Raw genomic sequence first — 20060 nt, 5'->3', positions numbered from 1 at the left:
CAATGCCACACAAAAAGAAGAGCAAGCTTAACATTAGTACATCATTTTAAAGACTACAAATTAAAGAAAGAGGCAGCAAAGAAACCTGCAAACTCTTGAATAAGAAGGGAAAAGAAAGGGGGGGGGGAGCAGAATCAAGTAGCAACCCAAAACTTCAAGAACTGATCAGAGTGGACTTCATTATCTCCTAAAGGGCAGGCCTCTCTGGGAGAGAATTCTGTGATTTGGTTGCCACTCCTGATTTTTTTTTTAAAAATCACATTTTCTTATTCTCTGATTGGAGCAGTAACACAAAGTATGGCCCTCTTCCCTAACCTGGTGCTCCTCCAGACGCTGTTGGAGGACAAGCTCCGTCATCTCTGACCATTGGCCATGCATACTTTGCCTGAAAATTTCATAAGTTTAATCCCTGGCATCTGCAGTTAAAACGGATAAGGGAGCACATGATGGGAAAGGAAGAGACCTTTGTGTGAGTGTTTGATTGCCTGTTACAGGAGCCATAATAGACTGCTAGACAGACCTGAGGTGGGGAACCTCTAGTCCACAGGCCACTCTTGGCCCACCAAGCCATTTCCCCCAAACCATTTCCACCCAGCAAGAGCGGGAGGACAGGGGTTAATCCTACATTGGCTGCACAGCCCTATTCCCAGTTGGGTAGTGGATGCCTAGGCAGCAGGATTGACTTCCTTAGATATTCAGGATGGCCTCACCAATGTATAGTGCCCTTATGCATAAGTTTTAATGAGGATTCCCTGAATTTTATAAACTACTCATTTGTGAATTCAGAAACTCACAAGTTGTCCAGTCGACATGAATTTATTATAAATACAGTGGTACCTCGGGTTACAGACGCTTCAGGTTACAGACTATGCTAATCCAGCAATAGTACCTCAGGTTAAGAACTTTGCTTCAGGATGAAAACAGAAATCGCACAGCGGCAGCGGGAGGCCCATTAGCTAAAGTGGTACCTCAGGTTAAGAACAGTTTCAGGTTAAGAATGGACCTCCAGAACGAATTAAGTTCTTAACCCGAGGTACCACTGCATATTATAATGGCCGATATTTAATTATGGGTGGTATCCAATGTTAGTCCTACTCAAGAGTATACCCATTGAAACTGATGTATATTACTAACTTAAGTACATTAACTTTAATGAGTCTGAAGAGAATTTAGTTGGGTACAACCCTATAATTTTTATCTTACTACTCCTTTAACTAGTTCTTCTTTCACCATTTTCTTCTCAGAACAACCCTGTGAGGTAGGCTAGGCTGAGAGTTTGAGACTGGCCCCATACTACCCAGTAAGGTTCTTGGCCATGCAGGGATTTGAACCTAAAATTCCCTGGTCCTAGTACAACACTCTGAACCACTACACACCACATGAAAGACACACATGCAAGACAGGCGTGATTGTGCAACACTAGACTTCTGTGAATAGTGGGGTTGGGAGCACTTGGAAATGGAAATCCCTGGTTCAGCTTCCTTTTCCTCCCACACACAGTACAGCTCATGCAAGCAGCCCACTCATGCAAACTCTTAAGCAGACAGCTGAATGTAACATGCAAATCAGCCGGGAGGAAAGAAGGAGAGGAGAGGAGAGGTGGGCCAGCAAGGAAATGGGAGAGGGGAAGGAGGAAAGAAAAGTGGAGCCAAACGTGATAATCATGATGCAGACTTGGAGCCAACAAAACTGAGAGCCAACACTGACCAAAGTGAGTACAGTATGAGAGAGAGGAAGAGTCACACAGAGCGGTAGTGTAACTGTATAAGATGTGCAGCGGGGAAGACAGCCAAACTGCTACAGCACGCAAAACCCTGTCAATGTCCTTTTTTGTTTTATTTATTTTTTAAAAGCAAGGCAGGAACTCCTGGCCAATCTGTGATGGCAAGATCGCAGCAGGAGCCCAAACAGCTGAAAGCTTGGTGGACAGGAGGCAGTTGTAAATGCAGAGATCCTGCACTTTATTTACTTATTTGTTTGTTTTAACTGGCAGGTGGGACTGATGACTTGGCCCCAGATGGTGGGGCAGCAGCTATCTCCTGTCACACAAAATCTGAAGCTGCCTACCCCCATCCCTTTACGATAACTGGTTCTCACATATCAGGGGAATCCAGCAATCTAACACACAGGGTAAGGAAGGGCTGGAAAGTCCCAACAATTCTGCGTCTCATTTGGCATTACTATGCCACTGATAAAGCACGAAAGGCATATCATCATACGCATGATAGTCCCAAGTCCTTCTTCCTGCCCCTTTCAATATATTACTTACTTATTTACTATTTCCCTTTGGAGTGTTGGGGGAGGGGTAGTATCTCTGGTGGGGGTCAGTCATGCTCCTTCTAAGGTAGTTTGCCCTCCTTTGGTCCTTGCTCTGCCCTCAGTGCTCACCTGTGGCTCCTAGAAGCTGTCCTGTTAGCATGTGGCAGCGGCCACACCCCAGGAATGGCTTCAACTGGCCAGCTAAACAAGGTTAGGGAAGCAGATGGCTCTCCAACCCCAGGTGAGTTACAGACTTCCCCTGCATGCAAAGACAGGCTGCAGCGGATTGAGCGGATGAGACCAAGAGGTGGTCTAGCAGTCAAGAAGGCAGTTTCTGCATGTGCTGTAGAGGGAAATGAGGGGCAGATGGGGCTCATCAGCCTGGGAAGGTAGTCCATCCAGGAGAAAGAAAACTCTGATCCTAAACCTCCACTGCTTTGTGGAATGTTTTCAGGGGAACAAAAGGCTAAGGAGTAAACCCTATACAAATCTGCAGAGGGGTTCCTAAGACGATTGAAAGGTGCTTTGTATGCCTCCCTCTGGCAACTCCTGCAGCCAAGGTGGCGCCAGATGTATTGCTTTGCTTTCATTTGGACCACATCAGCAATTCCAAGAGTTGAGCTCAGGACCTCCATACCCACTGCTCAGGCTTGCGCTCCAGGGAGGTCCCTTTGGTGGTGCTAACACAGCAGTTTGACTTCACCCTTGGAGGAACACTCCATTGTCTCCCAAGCCAGATGGACACCAACAACTATTTTCCTTTCCAAGCAGGCAATAGGCATTTTAACTGAATTTCACTAGCATCAGTTAGGTGCAGTGGTTAGAGTATTGAACTAGGTCCTGGGAGACCGAGGTTCAAATCCACACTTGGCCATGAAGCTTTCATCTTGGACCAGTCACTGCCTCTCAGCCTTACCTATCTCCTAACAGGATTGTTGTGGTGGTTAAATGCAAGAGCATCCCTGAGCCCAGTAAGCAAGGGGGTGAGATTAAAAGCTCTTCCTGTGCTGGAAAAACTTGGTGCGAAAGGAGCTTTTAAGCTCTCGCCCTTGCATCCAAGAGTTTTAATCAGATAGCTTATTTTGTGGGGGTTTAATTAGACAGCTTTCAACCACACAAAGTTGAAATCGCAGAAGTTCATTGCACCTAAGATGTGATTGCACTGTACTCTGTAGTACAAAATACTGGAAAAACCACAGGATGCAAAGGCCAAACACCCTGATGAGGTACACCTAATGCTGCCAACAACTATAGAAGCAACTGAAATGCTGTAACTTTAATGCAGCTGCTCTCCGCCATGCCCAACACAGCAGTCCTCTTCAAAGTGTAAACTGAACTAATCCCTTCACTGTCCATTTTATCAACCACTGACCTCACACTGTGAACATCTTTCTGTTTGCATTTAGGATATGACTATGAACAAGTTCTACCTGTTCCTACCTCCTAGGTGCAATATCCTAGAGGCAACATTGCACCAATTAGTTGAAGCCTGTGAAACCTCTGTTAGCTGACAGTGGCAGTCACAGATGAACAAGAGAAATGGCAGCCCTGGGCCAAGAAATGGCTCATCAGCAGCCAGGAGGCCCTCCAAGAATTGCACCAACTTCCAGAAATATATTTAAAAGGTTATGACGTGTTCCTTGCTATGTGATGGAACTAGTCCACAGTTAACAAACTGTTTCAGTGGCAAAATCTTCTGGGAGATATAAGACTGGCGTGCCCATAAGATGGAGTAAACATATACCTAAGATTCTGGTCCTCCAGGTCACAGGTAGGTGGCATGTGGCCCACAACAACTCCTGAAACTGCCCCATCCCTCCATCTCATCAGAGTTCCTCTCCTCTTGTTCTTTTCCTTCTTGTTTATCTTAGCTTTCAGAAGTTTTTCCTTATCCCCCTGCTTCCTTCTAGGTAATTTCAGAGCAACTAAAAGAGGCAGTAATTATTATATTTTTACTTTGTAAACTGCTAAGAAGCCTATTTTGGCATTAAGCAGTGTATAAATTAATACACTAACAACAACATACAGTGGTGCCCTGCAAGACGAATGCCTCGCAAGACGAAAAACTCGCTAGACGAAAGGGTTTTTCGTTTTTTGAGGTGCTTCGCAAGACGAATTTCCCTATGGGCTTGCTTCGCAAGATGAAAAATTTGCTAGACGAAAAAACTCGCGGAACGAATTAATTTCGTCTTGCGAGGCACCACTGTAATTATTAATGCTTTATCCATTTATTTAGTGTGTTTATGTAATGCTTTTCATCAGAAGTGGCTATCAATTAGCTACTTTGGCTCAGTTCAATGTGTTAGAAATAGCACACAAAGCTTTAAATGGTATTGGGACCCAAAACCTAAAAGAATACCTTCCCCAGTATTAACTATCTCAGGCCCTGCAACTGGCAGGGAAGGTCCTATTGGCAGTGACACCACTGGGGACTGCCAGGTTGGTATTCACCCATGACAGGGTCTTCACAAGGATAATTCCTTATTTCTGGAATTACCTTTCTGTTCATCATTGACATTCAGGAGAAGCTGAAAACATTCTTGCCTACCCAAGCATTTTATGGCTGAAAGATTCCGGATTATATCCAGTGATGGTGCTACTCAGGGTAGACTCATTGAGTTGTATCCAACTAAGTCCTAGTCAGAGCAGACTGGAAGTAATGGACAGAAGTTGGTCACATATATTAACTTCAATGGGCCTATTCTGAGTAGGACTATTGTTGGATATAATCCATTGAAACAAATGGCCACAACTAACTTGGATTCATTAATTCAGTGGGTCTGCTCTGAACAGAACTTAGTTGGAAACTACCCCTTTATCTTTACACAACACTTGGCTGGAGGAGAGTCTTTCAGACAGAGATGCTTTCAAACAGAAGACTTTCCTCTGCAAAGCAGGACAAATGACCACCCTAGCCATCACAGGAAGAGGCTTGCAAAGAAAACTTTGCAAAGCATAATACAACAATGGAATATGCTAGCATGTAATAAAACTAGCATCTGATTAAAATTATATAAATGAGAACCAGCAACACAGTCTATAAAAAGCTGAGTAGAAAATAAATAAATTGTTAAGGACTGCTAAAAGGCCACAAGAGAGAAGGCCAAATTGAAATTGCATAAGATTTTCAAGTCCAGCCATTCTCAACTTTTATTGGGTCATGGATTTCTTTGAGAAACTGATGAAAGCTATGGATTCTCTCCCCAGAAAATGGCAGATTAAAAACCAGTTCTATTAACAACACGGACGAGGAGTGGGGGAGCTGTGGCCACTCCAGATGTTGATGGACTCTGGCTCCCATCAGCTGTAGCCCTAGGTATGATCATGAGAGTGGCCATTCATGAAGTGGCCCAGATTTGCATCCAACCAGGGAATCTAATCCTGAACCCCAACACATATGGACTTAATTCCAGAGAGGATTTGGTGCATGTGTAGAGGGCATGAGCAGTCTTTGGCATGTGTTTAAAATTAATCCTTAGATTAAATCATTTTGCTGAAAATCTGGGACTCATCCAAAAGAGGAAAAACGGTATTTCTGAAGAATGGAACAAAAATAGACTTCCTATATTAGTTTTTTTAAACAAAAAAACAAAATAAAACTTTTTTTTTCTAAGAGGGAATGGGAAAGCCTCAACTAAATCAGAACAAAATTATATTCTTCTATTAGGAGGTATATTTATCTAAAAGGTCGTTTCTGTCCCCTCCCCCCAGAAGTTTACACGGTGTTTTCTCAGTCTAATAACTATAAACATTTAAGCAGAGACCCCTAAAAATCTCCATTGTTCTTCTCAATCAAAACCAGATCAGCCATTAGTCTTGCCTTCAAAACCGAAATTAAACACTGACAGAATCCACATGCATCTGGCAAAAAGCTGCATTAATGTCTTTCCATTCTGATTTGAATTACATCCTTGGATGTGGGATCAGAAACACAGGGAATGCTGAAGAGGACAGGATCTGGAATTACTGCCCCTCAGAAACTTAACAAAACCAAAACGAAAAGGAAAAGGAAAAGAATGACGATGAAATTAAAGGCTTGTTCACATGAGATGATTAGGGTGAGGTTGGTTAGGGCAGAGCTGCTTAAGTATGCAACACAAGTTGCTCATCCTGTAACAATTTTACTAGGCATGTGGGAGGTTAATTAAAGCCTATTGGCTTGTGGGGGACACAGAGGTGGGCCTTTTCACTGGTGGCACCAGAGTCATGGTATGCGATCCTTGCTGAAACATGAGTGCCATGAAAGAAAGAAAGAAAGAAAGAAAGAAAGAAAGAAAGAAAGAAAGAAAGAAAGAGTGTCATGAAAATTCACCAGCATTTTGTGAATTTCACCACATTATGATATGCAGTTATGTATGTCATACACATTTTTGTAATGTCATCCCCCTTTTTTCATGTTGTTTTCACTAACATCACACTTTAGTATGCAGTTTTGTGCACATTACATGCCTGGAGAACAGCACTGCAAACACTGGAGAATGGAGAATTTTGAAGAAAGGCAGCGTTTTGAAGAAAGTCCACATATTGTTTCAGAAAATGAAAATTTGATAGTTTCACATTTAAATGTGAACGGAATCCAATTTTTCACTCATCTTTAATCCCAGGTCAATACCACCATCTAGAAACCTTAGGCAGCTGTCCAGACCCCCAACTCCCCAGATGGGCTCACTATTGACCCCATCCCTTCAAGTAAATCAACTTGATATGCAACATAACAATTGAAAAGTCTCCTGCACAGGCCATACTTGGGCTTAGAGTCACACCTGCTCAAGGTTATCCTAACAATGATATCTTAGTTTTTCTGTTACCAGCGGCATGGGTGGAAAACTGGGGCTGGTCTTGACACAGACTCTTGGCATGCTAGTATGGTCCATAGCACTGGCTGAGAAATTGATGTTCCAGGTCAGAGTGGCTAGAGCCAAGCACAGTCCATTTTCATTATACTACATGTGGCAAATGTTCACGGAACACGTGGGTTGTTTGGACTATTGTAGGAAACCACCCAGTACTCATGAAAAAATGGGATGCAACCTTTCATAATAATCAAATGAAATTTTATTATCCAGTATTACACTAATCTGTACAAATGCAATCTGTTTGTTCTTCACTGTTAGAACAGTTGTTTTCTCAAATGTACCCAATCCCAAACAGATGGGTCTGGAAGTCAACTGTCATTCTCACTAAGCATAACATCCCTGACTGGAAATTTAAATGGTGGATACTAAGCAGAAGATACTATTTAAATTTCCACCAGTGCCTTGGAGTGATGCATTATGGGTATTTAAAATCAGTGCAAATCACAGTGCAGCTGTTGCTGCCACTGACAGATAAGCCAATGGGAAGCCCATCAATATATGAAGGGGCTGACCAGAACACATTTTCCCAGAGGGCCTCCTCAAACCTGGAGCCCAAACACAGCTGCAGCACAGTACCATTTCATTATGAGATGCAGTAAAGGTAAAGCTACCCCTGCCCCATGGGCCAGTTGTGTCCGACTCTAGGGTTGTGCGCCCATCTCACTTAAGAGGCCGGGGGCCAGCGCTGTCCGGAGACACTTCCGGGTCACAAGGCCAGCGTGACGAAGCTGCTCTGGCAAGCCAGCACCAGCGCAGCACATGGAAACGCCGTTTACCTTCCCGCTATAAAGAGGTACCTATTTATCTACTTGCACTTAGGGGTGCTTTCGAACTGCTAGGTGGGCAGGAGCTGGGACCGAACGGCGGGAGCTCACCCTGCCGCGGGGATTCGAACCGCCGACCATGCGATCGGCAAGCCCTAGGCGCTGAGGTTTTACCCACAGCGCCGCCCGCGTCCCTATGAGATGCAGTAACGGACCATAAAGAAGAGGTTTCCCAGTATGTGTAGAAACTAGCCTACTGTACAAAGGTAAAATCTGCATTAGTTGCTCAGCCCACTCTTGCTTCTTGCCTACCCCACCACTGGTATGTGGCCCTTAGAAAGTTGCCCAGAAAGGAACATGGCCTTCAGGCAGAAAAGGATTCCCCACTTGTGCTCCATCAAAGAACATAAGAGCCCAGATAGATCACACCATGCTTCAAGACAGCTGTTTCTTGTGGAATCAATCTGCGGCTTCCTATACCCTTATGGAACAGTGACAGAGCACTCTCTCCCTAGAAGGCAATAGTAGCATTTCTTTGTCGGCTAATAACTGCCATAAGCCTATTTGAAAGATTAACCTACAGGAAAGCTTTACGCATGATGGATGGACCAGGCGTTTGGGTCACAGTAAAAGCCAGGTTAAGCACAATTGTTTAAACATGTGAATAATGTCACCTTGTAGCTTGGCCCTTAGTGCATTGTTCAGCCTTGATTTCATGAGCACAATGATCCGCAGTGACCCTAATTTAACAGCAGGGCCTCCAGAAGTGCTTCATCCGCTCCAGGCCAGAGTGGATCTGGCCACCCAGAGCATGAAAAGAGCTGAACTCATTCAGGACCCAGCTTTTCACTCTGCTAAAGTGAAAAGTCCCGCTGGTCTTTCTAAAGTCTTTAACTGCCTTATTTCCACCTCATTAAAATAGCATTATTATTTTTTAGAGAAATCGGTGGTTGGTTGGGAGAGCAGCTTTCCAAAATTAAGTGGCTCTGACAGCTTCTGGGGCGAGGGCAGCCGGAAAGCTTTGCCACTGGCGCCACGCCTCACCAGTTGCCTGCTTTGCTCAGCCTGAGCTGGAAAGGAAGGCGAGTGGAGGGAACCCTGCACAATCTGGGGCCTTTTGGCAGAGGTAGCACAATACTGAAGTTGCAGAGAACTGGCTGCTGTAAGCACAGGCTTGGCTTGGGGTGTGGGGTGGCAAGGCAGAGAGAAATCAAGAAGGAGGGAGTCTGGTGCTCCAGAATGGGATGCTTAAGGTTCTTCCTCTTGGCTTCGCTGCTTCTGTGTGGCACAGAGCACTAGAGATCTCCACACTAATGAGTTACATCTTCTGTCTTTAACAGAGAGTCTGCCCCCCCTCCGTTTTGACTGTTAAAAGAACAACATAGAAGTCCCCAGCTAGCAGTCCTAAGTTGGAACATTGCTGGCTGGAAAAGGAAAAGATTAGATCCCGAATTTCTGTCCTATATAAACTCTTTCCAGATAATCCTTTTGCAAGAAACATGGGAAGAAGATAAAATAGATATAAATGGCTTTGAACTGATATCACTTCCAGCTATCCCCTCCCAGAAAGGTGGCCGGTCCAGAGGCGGTCTTGCAATCGCCATATCGCTTAAAATGAGAGCTAAACTCTCGCTAGTTCATACCTTTCCTCCTTTTGCTTTTACTGGTCTGATTTCAAGTGAAAAATTCTCACTATTAATCACCAATGTTTATCTTCCTCCAGGTGGTCTGATATCAGACCTTCATTATAGATGGGATTCTCTGGAAGATCATTTATTGGCATGTTATGTTAAGTACCCTAATATTCCATCGATAATGGGTGGTGACTTCAATGCACGTACAGCTGCCAACTGGAATGGGATAATTAAGGCCAAGTGGTGGGTATCTCCCCCCTACCCAAAATCTGATTTAATCTCTTTCACATCAAGAAGATCTAAGGACAACAGAGTGAATGAGGCGGGAGTCCTTCTTTATCAATTGGCCATTCGTATGAATTTGAACATTCTAAATGGCAACTGCCCTCCGGACGTGCCAGGTGAATTCACTCATTTGGGCACAACATCAAATAGTGTCCTAGATTATCTTCTAGTCTCAGAAGACCTATTTTCAAACTTCTTTTATCTCAAAGTAGATAATGTTCAATCCAGTGATCACCTACCTCTAGCGGCCAAGCTAACGCTTGACTGGCACCCGGTTAGCGGAACACACCCAATTCATGTAGGTTTAAATGCCACAGCTCAAGTAAGAGGCATTAAATGGTCCATGAAACAGGCCCAAAAATATGCAGAATTCTTCCAGAGGAATAGCTCCGAATCCCTTATTGTGTTATTGGCGGAGCTGTCTGAACCAAATAGGATACTGGAGTGGTTCTTCCACTTCTCTGCAGATTTAACTAGCTTCTTTACGATGCCGGCTCACCTGGCTAACCGAGATCAACCCAGGTTCGGTGCACCTTGGTTTGATGCCAAATGTAAGCAAGCTAGACTCTCTCTCAGTTGTATCTACAACAGATATAAAGCCTCTGGAGCTGAAACTCTCCCCCCAGAGTACTTGCAGGCCAAAATTGCTTACAAACAGGCACAGAAGTCAGCCAAGCACGAGTGGCAGCTAAGACGTTGGCAAGCGCTGATTGCTGCCTCTAAGCTTTGCAGCTCTCGCGGTTTTTGGAATTTAATCAACAAAAGATCGAGGAAATACCCATTGACGGTTATCCCAGCCCCGACATGGGAACAATTTCTAAGAAAATATTTCTCCCAGACAGACATCTCTAACATCCAATCTGATACTCTCTCAAGTCACTTGCCCATATGGCCAGATACTGACCCGGAGGAAATAGTAGATTTAATTGCTAAACTGAAAACTGATAAAGCCCCAGGGCCCGATCTGATCCCGGCGGAAGCTATTAAACAACACCCAATATGGTGGGCTAAAATTCTTGCAAAAATCTTTGATGCAATCAATGCCACGGGCCAGATACCTGCATCATGGAAGGAGTCCATCATAATTCCTATATATAAAAAAGGACCACCAGAGGACCCAGGAAACTATCGTAATATCAGTTTATTATCAATCATCGGAAAAATCTACACTCGCTTCTTGCTAACCAGACTAACCCAATGGGCCGAAGATTCCAATCTGATAGGCCATGAACAGGTCGGGTTTAGACCAAATCGCGCTTCTATTGACCATGCTATAATTCTATATCATTTGGCGCGGAAGTATTCTTCCCCTACTCATGGTCTTCTATGTGCCGCTTTTATAGACCTGAAGGCGGCTTTTGACAGTATCTCTAGAGAGCTGTTATGGGAAAAACTGGCAAAGTGGGGCATAGAAAAAAGGCTGTTGTGGCTATTGATTAAATTACATGAAGGGACGGCCGCTAGGGTGAGGTTAACACCTGAGGGCGATCTCACAAACTCAGTTCCAATAAACAAGGGGGTACGACAAGGGTGTATCCTTGCCCCCTATCTTTTTAACCTTTATATTAGTGACATGAGGACGCCCCTTGCTGAGGCCCAAACCTCCATTCATGCACCCAGGCTTGCAGACTATCGCTGCCCCTTATTATTGTACGCTGACGATGCGGTGATCCTCTCTTATTCTCGAATCGGTTTGAGGAGGGCCCTTAAGATTTTTGCATCATATTGCCAAACAAATTTACTTACTATTAACCATTCCAAATCTAAAGTCCTAATTTTTTCCAGGAGTCGTAAACTGTATAGATGGGAACTTGAGGGGAAGCCAATTGAACAAGTTTACAAATTTCAATATCTAGGAATTTACTTCCAGTATAATATGGGATGGAAAGCGCATATCACATATTTACAAAACAAGGTGAAAGCCCTTATCTACGCTCTACTACGTTTCTTCTTTACTGAGGGGGCTATGCATGTTCCATCCGCCTTAAAAGTTTATAGTGCAAAAGTGGTTGCAACTATGGCCTATGCGGTCCCTTTATGGGGCGCCTTTGTAAACCTCTTGCCTCTGGTGACATTGCAAAATCTTTTTCTAAGACGCCTTTTGAAACTACCCTCCTGTGTAAGCAACTCTGCCATTCGCTTAGAACTTAAGACCCCCTCCCTTGAGATTCTGATGTGGAGACATGCCTTTAATTATTGGCTGTCCCTTTGGCATAAATTGCCAAACTACCATCTTATTCAGTGTCTTTGGAGAGATGAATTCACCAGCCCATGGGCAACAAAAATCCATTCCAAACTGTTGTCTTATGGAATCTCTCCTTCCGATATACTTAATTTAGATCTAATTACAGCTAAAAAGGTCATCAAACAAAGACTGGAGGAGGTAGATTTACAACAAAATCTTACCACAGGTGGAGGTACATGTTCCCCGATATATCAGGGCATTACATCTATGTCCCAGATACCTCGATATCTGTCTACTTTATCGGCTGCGTCGCATAGATTCGCATTTGTTAGAGCCAGATTTAATGTGTTCCCCTCAAATGTGCTGAGCAATAGATTTTCTAACGGTAAAATCTCTGTTTTGTGCGCATGTGACAACAAATCGATAGAATCCCTTTATCATATCTTGTTTAATTGCCCCTTATACAATGTTCCCCGATCAAGGATCCTGAGTTCAATCATTCTGGAAACTGCTGCTAAACCACCTGAATTACATCTAGCTTATCTACTCCAGGACATTGACTCTTATAGAACTTTACAGGTTGCTAGATTCCTGATCTCAGTTCTGTCATATAAAAGACTTCATGGAATGCTGCATGACTATTAAAAATTCAGTAAACTCTATGCACCATCTTTATCTTCAAGGCCATAACACGGTACATTTAGAGATTATGCGTTGAAATATTTTAGTTGATATTTTAGATTGTAAAATGCTATTGATTTTATCTATTGATTTTTATCTATTGATTTGTTTTACCTTGTGGGCTTATAGCCGAATAAAGTATTATCTATCTATCTATCCACACTAATGAGTGGAGATTAGTTCTGCCCCAGGGCAGGCTGCTCTGGAAGAATTTTCCATCAATTCCCACTCAACAGTGGTGGCTCTCTGCATGTCATTGGCTCCTCTCATGCAAAAATGGGTGTTGTTTAGTTTTCACAACCTCTAGAAATACAAGGAGAAAATCTACTGGCTACTTCTCTATGCCAAGAGCTCTGTTGAGGAATAAGATGCCCCCACCCCCAGAACTTTCACGAGGACTTAGAAATCATAAATTGATGTGTAAATCTAGAAAAAATGGACTTTAGAAAAATGAGAAAAACCGAATATGACAATTCACCCAGCCCTAATAATCACACACACACACACACACACACACACAGTGCCGTCTCTTGCTGGTGCCAGTAACTTATTTTACAACTTGTGTGTTGCTTTAGTTCATGTTCCATCTTGAGAGACATCAAGGCTTTTATAGACTGCCTTGAGAGCCACTGAGTCTACAAGGTGGCCTATAAATTTCATTTACTGCACAAAAGTAAACTGCAGGACTCTAAATACTAGCAAATCAGCTGTTTGATAAAAGGAAACTGTGTGGGAGGAACAGCCCAGCCTTTCTAGTCCAAACAAATTTAGCTGCTCAGCTCTTATATCTGATTGTGAGGAGTTCTTATAGAGAAGGGTTGCTGTCCAAGGCAGTCAGAATCGGTGTCAACAGAACTATGCTGTAAGAGCTATAACTTAAAGAATTAGTGCCCAATCTTGCTTCTCTCCTCTTCCCTCCTCCTCCCATTTCCCTCTTGTGTCATGTATTTTTTGATTGTAAGCCTGATGGCAGGGACTGTCTTACTCCTGATTTTTGTAAGCCACTCTGGGAGCTTTAAATAATTCCTGCATGTAATTCCAGGCAATTCTTTAACTTCTCTGAAAACAATAAGCTCCTAGCTCTTATTTGCATGGTAACTTGAGTGCCTCCAGATCTTTGAACCTAACTTTCCCCCACTCCTCTGACCTTGAATATACACACTTCTTCATCTCTGGTTTCAGATCCAGGACAACAGCAAAGCCAGGCTAGATATTGTAAATTTGTATTTGTTCCAACCAAGCTCTTAAATACAGACATAAAAGCAAAACTATAAATTTGGTTCACATCGCCACATTTTAAAGGTGAATACGTAGAACTGTGTAATATAATGCTGTTTGTAAATTCTAATCTTCACTAACTCGTGGCAGGGGTACAAGCTTGAATCAATTTTAAAACAGATAGATTTATATCAACTAAAGATTTGCTTGCAGGTTTAACAGCTTGGGCTGCCATTTGAAGGAACAACTGCTTTGTGACACATAAGCCAGCCCCTTCCTGTCTTTGTGCCAAATCTGATGAATGGGAAACCTAAAGATGGATTTTCTTCCAGCTGGTATCCAAACTAGCAGATATTTGGCATTGTGGGCTGAAACCACTGTGGCTTGCTCTCCCTCACAACAAGAACCACAGGCAATTTGACAAAAGGCAGTGCTCAGCTGAATTCAAGGCCTGTGCATCTTTTCAATCTGGATCTTCCCACAATCCTCCATGAAATTTGGAACTGTCAGTTCTGAAGTCTCATTGGTCCCAGCGTGGTAATATTATGTAGAACAACATTCTCCATTCCAGATTCCCAAAGAGAGTTACTGAGCGCCTAAGGAGAAACCATGCCCCTACCTACAGCATCCACAAAATTGGAGCTGGCATCAAGGGTCAGCACAGCCAGATATCTGCCAATGCTCCACACCAGAAAGGGGCCAACTGGCATGAGTACCTCTTCATTGTTGCAAACAGCAGGCTCACCTTGCCTCTGTTCTGACCCAGGCAAGAATGGTTGTGAGAAGGAGGGTCTCTAGATGAGACTTAGAAATCACAGATTCAGATGTTGTTGAATGGCAGCTCCCGCCATCCCTGATCATTGGCCATGCTGGCTGGGGTGGAAGGAGTTAGCTACCCTTGCAGGACAGGAACTTGTGTGCCAAGGCCCTGTGACCCAGTCATTCCCTACATGATGAAATAACCATACTAGACAATATGAAATAACCAAACTAGACAGTGGGTTCAAATAGGCCACAGCTTTATCGGATACAGATGAAAATGGTTTGGAACAGGCATTGGGTGAAGCCATTTAATTAACTCCAGCCCATCTGCTGGGAGTGTATCTAAGGGTAAACCACAACATGGGGGGCACTAAGACTTACATCAAATAGGGGTACCCCCAAGGGGTCCTCACTAAAGGAGTTCTATGGCTCTAGTCCCAGTCTGGCAGTCAAACTGAAGCAACTCTCCACGGTTCCCTGTAACGGGATACCCTTAACCAAGGAGGGGGCAGGAAGAGGCTACAATCTCCCCTTCAGCCAGGCTGCAATGCTGCCTGACTGTTTAAGGTAAACAGACCTACAGCCAATACATGCACACTGTAATCTGCATTGTACAATATACAAAAACAGCCTACGTGTTCCATAAAAGGCATACATACAATGGTACTAGCAGGTACTTCCTAATACTGAATATTAGAAGCGTTTGTTATGGCGGCTTGTTATAAAGAGATACAAGGATTCCAGAAGACTTCCGATATATATCTTAAAACAATAAACTGTGGGAACTTGTCCACATTTCCTGTTTGGAGGTCCTTAGCAAAGCACTCTTCTGAAAATTATCTGTAGTAGACGTTTGACAGTTATAAATAGACTGAAACGAAGTGGCATAGGTGCAATCAGGTGAGGAGCACCCAGAAGGAGTTGAAGTTAGAGGATAGCCTCTAAAAACATCATCAGCCAAGTAAAAACCACACCCATCAGAAACCTTAGGGCTAAAAGCACAAAGACACACTAACAATTAAGATTTGATGCATTGCTGCTCCAGATCTTGCATAAAAGTTGGATTTCCCCCATTAACAGAAAGCAAATCAGTGAAAGGAAGCAAAGGCACGAGATGATTGCGAAAGGATGCTGATGTCTTCTGGATGCTCCATTAAAAAGAAATTGTAAAGAAGACACTTATAAGATTTTTTCCAATGAATCCAGGGACACGTTTCAACTTCAATGGATTTTGTATGGGGGCTGATTTGTAAATCTGGGGACTGTCCCCAGGAAACGGGGATGTCTGGTAACCTTACTATAAGAGGTCTACCTGGAAATGCCCTATGGTTTTAATGCTGTAAGCTGCTATGGGGTCTTCTTGAGGACCAGCAGGCAAAGCACAAATGATTTTATGAACAAACAAACAAATCAGCAATTCCACCCAACTGCTACATGCACACACACAAAAGCCCATATCACCATTTTCCGCCATCCTTAGTAATATTTTTACTGTCTGCAATGCCCCACTGCAATTTCTTCTTTGGGACATTAAACGAAAAATTCTCAACTGGAAACTTTACAAATTTAGCCACAACTTACCCGGCGACCTTTTGAACCTCTTGATCCTGGGGATCCACGAACTCCAGCAGGACCCTGGTAAAACAAGAAAAATGTGGAGGTAACTTGCTTACAGCATGGGGTCACATCAGGACTCCAAAATGTTTGAGTTCCACTATTTTTTTAAAAGTAAGACCTAATTTAGATGAGCATATCTGAAATGGGAAATTTGCTATAAAGTGTAGGTGTGGGGGGATGGAGGGAGGCACTCCAGCCCATGAGCCAAATGTGGCCCTCAAGACCTCCCTATCTTGCCCTTGGGATGCTCTCCAGACCACTCACCTCACAGTCTCTACTTCACAACTTGGCTGAACTGTGTCTTTGAACAGAGGCTCCTATTGACTTGGATGCAGGATGGACCAATTGTGTGTGTGTGCCTTCTTTTTTTCCTTAACAAATTTGACCTGATCACTCAAACAACAAATCACAGAGCTCACCCACAAGCAGATATTCAGATGTAGCACTGATGGGAAGATAGGGGGGTATGAATCTGACAATTTCTAGTTCCCATTTTTTCTTATCTTAAATTCAGTTTTCCAAATTTACACAGCAACCCGTGATTTCCTCATAAAAATCCATCAGCATTTTAGAGTGAATTTCCCCCAACAGAATTTTGCCTGCAGTTTTGACTAATATGACCATTCTTTGCAAGCGATTTTCTCCAACTTAATACATTTTGTATGTTGTTTCCATTACATTTCCTTCTTATATATGGATTTTTGAACATCTTATTTGGTTGGAAAACTGCATTGAAAAAACTGGACACGTGCTGAACAACTTCAAAGGGTAGCAGTTTTTGAATTGGTTCAAGAAGTGTGGATTAGGTGGTTTCTCCATAAAACGCAGGGACGCGGGTGGCGCTGTGGGTTAAACCAGAGCCTAGGACTTGCCGATCAGAAGGTCGGCGGTTCGAATCCCCGCAATGGGGTGAGCTCCCGTTGCTCGAACCCTGCTCCTGCCAACCTAGCAGTTCAAAAGCACGTCAAAGTGCAAGTAGATAAATAGGTACCACTCCGGCGGGAAGGTAAATGGCATTTCCATGCGCTGCTCTGGTTCGCCAGGAGTGGCTTAGTCTTGTTGGCCACATGACCTGGAAGCTGTACGCCGGCTCCTTCGGCCAATAAAGCGAGATGAGCGCCGCAACCCCAGAGTTGGCCACGACTGGACCTAATGGTCAGGGGTCCCTTTACCGTTACCTTTTACCATAAAATACAAGCAGGATCTAATATATCCAGCATCCCTAGCAGAAGATAACTTATCCTCCCTTGAATAAAATATGTAGGGTATGAAAGACAAGGGGCATTGGGGAGCAGCAAGGAAAATAGGCTTGACTTACAGGCTGTCCAGGGAGCCCTGGTTCACCAATTGCTCCAGGTATTCCAGGGTGCCCCTATATAACAAAGGAGAAAACGCATGAAGCTCTGCATAATACGTCTGTATTCATATCCAGATGCAATTCAGCCATCTCCACGCTGCTTTACATAGGGCTGAATGCACCATATTTTTGCATGTATAGGACACCCCCATGTATAAGACGACCCCCATTTTTTTTACCCCAAAATTAAGAACTCAACAGTTTAAACATCAAACAGAACCCCGACACCAGTGTAGCAACCCCTGCCAGTGCCTGGGGTGGTGGGGGAGTGCTTGCACACAGGCAGCAGCGGAGCATGCCCCACCTACAGCTGAGATCACCCACAGTTGTTGAGCTTTATTTTGGAGATACAGTGGTGCCTCGCAAGACGAAATTAATCCGTTCCGCGAGTGTCTTCGTCTAGCGGTTTTTTCGTCTTGCGAAGCAACCCTATTAGCGGCTTAGCGGATTAGAGCTATTAGCGGTTTAGCGGCTATTAAAGGCTTATCGACTTAGCGGATTAGCTGCTAAAAGGCTATTAGCGGCTTAGTGGTTTAGAAAAAGGGGGGGAGCGGAAAAAAATCTCAAGACTCGCAAGACATTTTCGTCTTGCGAAGCAAGACCATAGGGAAATTCGTCCTGCGAAGCAACTCAAAAATGGAAAACCCTTTTGTCTAGCGGGTTTTCCGTCTTGCGAGGCATTCGTCTTGCGGGGCACCACTGTATAGGGCACCAGGGAGGTACAGTGGTTCCTGTGCATTATACATCAGTGTATACAGTCGTACCTCCTTTTCCATCTGGGATCCATTCCGGAGCCCTGGATGCTCGACGAAAGGGACGCTCAACAAATTGCCGCTCTACGCATGTGCTTCTGCGCGATTTAGCACTTCTGCTAAATCCTCTACGTGATTTAGTGCTTCTGCGCGTGCAGCAAACCTGGAAGTAACCCATTCCGGTACTTCCGGGTTTGCCGCGGACGTCTGATGAAATGGACCCTAAATGGGGCAGACTCAAAACGAGGTACCACTGTAATATGAACCCCAATTTTGAACTAAGAATATTTAGCGACAAGCATCCTCTTATACACTGAAAAATACAGCATGTCCCTGTCTCCTGTGCAAACACATGACAATCAGCAGCAGTCAGTCCCAGCTCTTGGCATTTGTGATGGGCTGATTACGTGAGCTGGCCATCCTAATCCCCAGTTCACATGTGAAACACTGTACCTGGAAGAAATGTCAAAGCACCCTTAGTGCATAATGCATGCATGTTTGGACTGGTACGAAAGGGAGGCATTTTAAGTGCCACTCTCTGGGGCCTTGTTGCATAGGGGCATAAGAAGCTGCCTTAACCAGATTCAAGTCATTGGTTTATCTAGCTCACTGACTGGTAGTGGCTCTTTAGGGTTTCAGGTGTGTGTGTGGGGATTTCTCAGAACTACCTGGAGATGCCATGGATTGAACCTGGGACTTTTTACACACAAAGAAGGTGCTGCTCATTGGTGCAGCATCCTTCCCCTGAAATGGCCCCTTGAGGCCATTTCTAATTTGAAGAGATCTATAATCTTGCTGGGGACGCGGGTGGCGCTGTGGGTAAAACCTCAGCGCCTAGGACTTGCCGATCGCATGGTCAGCGGTTCGAATCCCCACGGCGGGGTGCGCTCCCATCGTTCGGTTCCAGCGCCTGCCCACCTAGCAGTTCGAAAGCACCCCCGGGTTCAAGTAGATAAATAGGGACCGCTTACTAGCGGGAAGGTAAACGGCGTTCCGTGTGCTGCGCTGGCTCGCCAGATGCAGCTTGTCACGCTGGCCACGTGACCCGGAAGTGTCTGCGGACAGCGCTGGCTCCCAGCCTATAGAGTGAGATGAGCGCCAACCCTAGAGTCTGGCAAGACTGGCCCGTACGGGCAGGGGTACCTTAACCTTTACCTTTATAATCTTGCTTGATGTTAATTAACAGTATAGTTTTATGCTTTCTAAACTAGCAAATATTTGACTTCCTGTTGAGGTGCTAAACCCGTATCTATGTGGCAATGCTTCAGACCTTGTGGGGGGCCAGACTATATTTTGGAAAAAAATATGAACGAATTCCTATGCCTCACAAATAACCCAGAGATGATTTTAAATAAAAGGACACATTCTGCTCATGTAAAAACACACTGATTCCTGGACCGTCCGTGGGCCAGAGTTAGAAGGCAATTGGGCCGAATCCGGCCCCCGGGCCTTAGTTTGCCTACCCATGCCCTAGACCTACCTACCTATGAATAAACACTAATGAATGCAGCTAAACTTGCACCTGCGTAGCCGCACATAGGGTTATGGTGTTAGGCTTGGCTCCTAAGTGGCCCCTCTGTTTATATAAGGGAGGGGTGGTTTTGGCTAATTCTCTTCTACATATGATATGCACACACAGAGAGAGAGACCCTGCACCATTTGCAAGGGTATTGGGGAAAGGGGCCATACC

The 20060-nt window shown here is 44.3% G+C and overlaps 1 protein-coding gene across 4 annotated transcripts in view; it reads right to left on the bottom strand.

Annotated features, from left to right (window-relative positions):
• Positions 1-20060, bottom strand: part of COL27A1 (collagen type XXVII alpha 1 chain) — a 264834-nt gene that overhangs the window by 84637 nt on the left and 160137 nt on the right. For all 4 annotated transcript variants that reach the window (XM_080990772.1, XM_080990773.1, XM_080990774.1 and 1 more), the window contains 2 exons: positions 17580-17633; positions 16226-16279 (listed from right to left, as the gene is read on the bottom strand). In XM_080990772.1, the coding sequence (XP_080846898.1) occupies positions 16226-16279; positions 17580-17633 (108 nt within the window). The remainder of the gene's footprint in view (positions 1-16225; positions 16280-17579; positions 17634-20060) is intronic.

This window comes from Podarcis pityusensis (genome assembly GCF_964106645.2).
Source record: "Podarcis pityusensis genome assembly, chromosome: Z".
Lineage (NCBI taxonomy): Eukaryota > Metazoa > Chordata > Lepidosauria > Squamata > Lacertidae > Podarcis > Podarcis pityusensis.
Note: the sequence above shows the minus strand (reverse complement) of the source record. Positions and strands in the feature narration are given on the sequence as shown.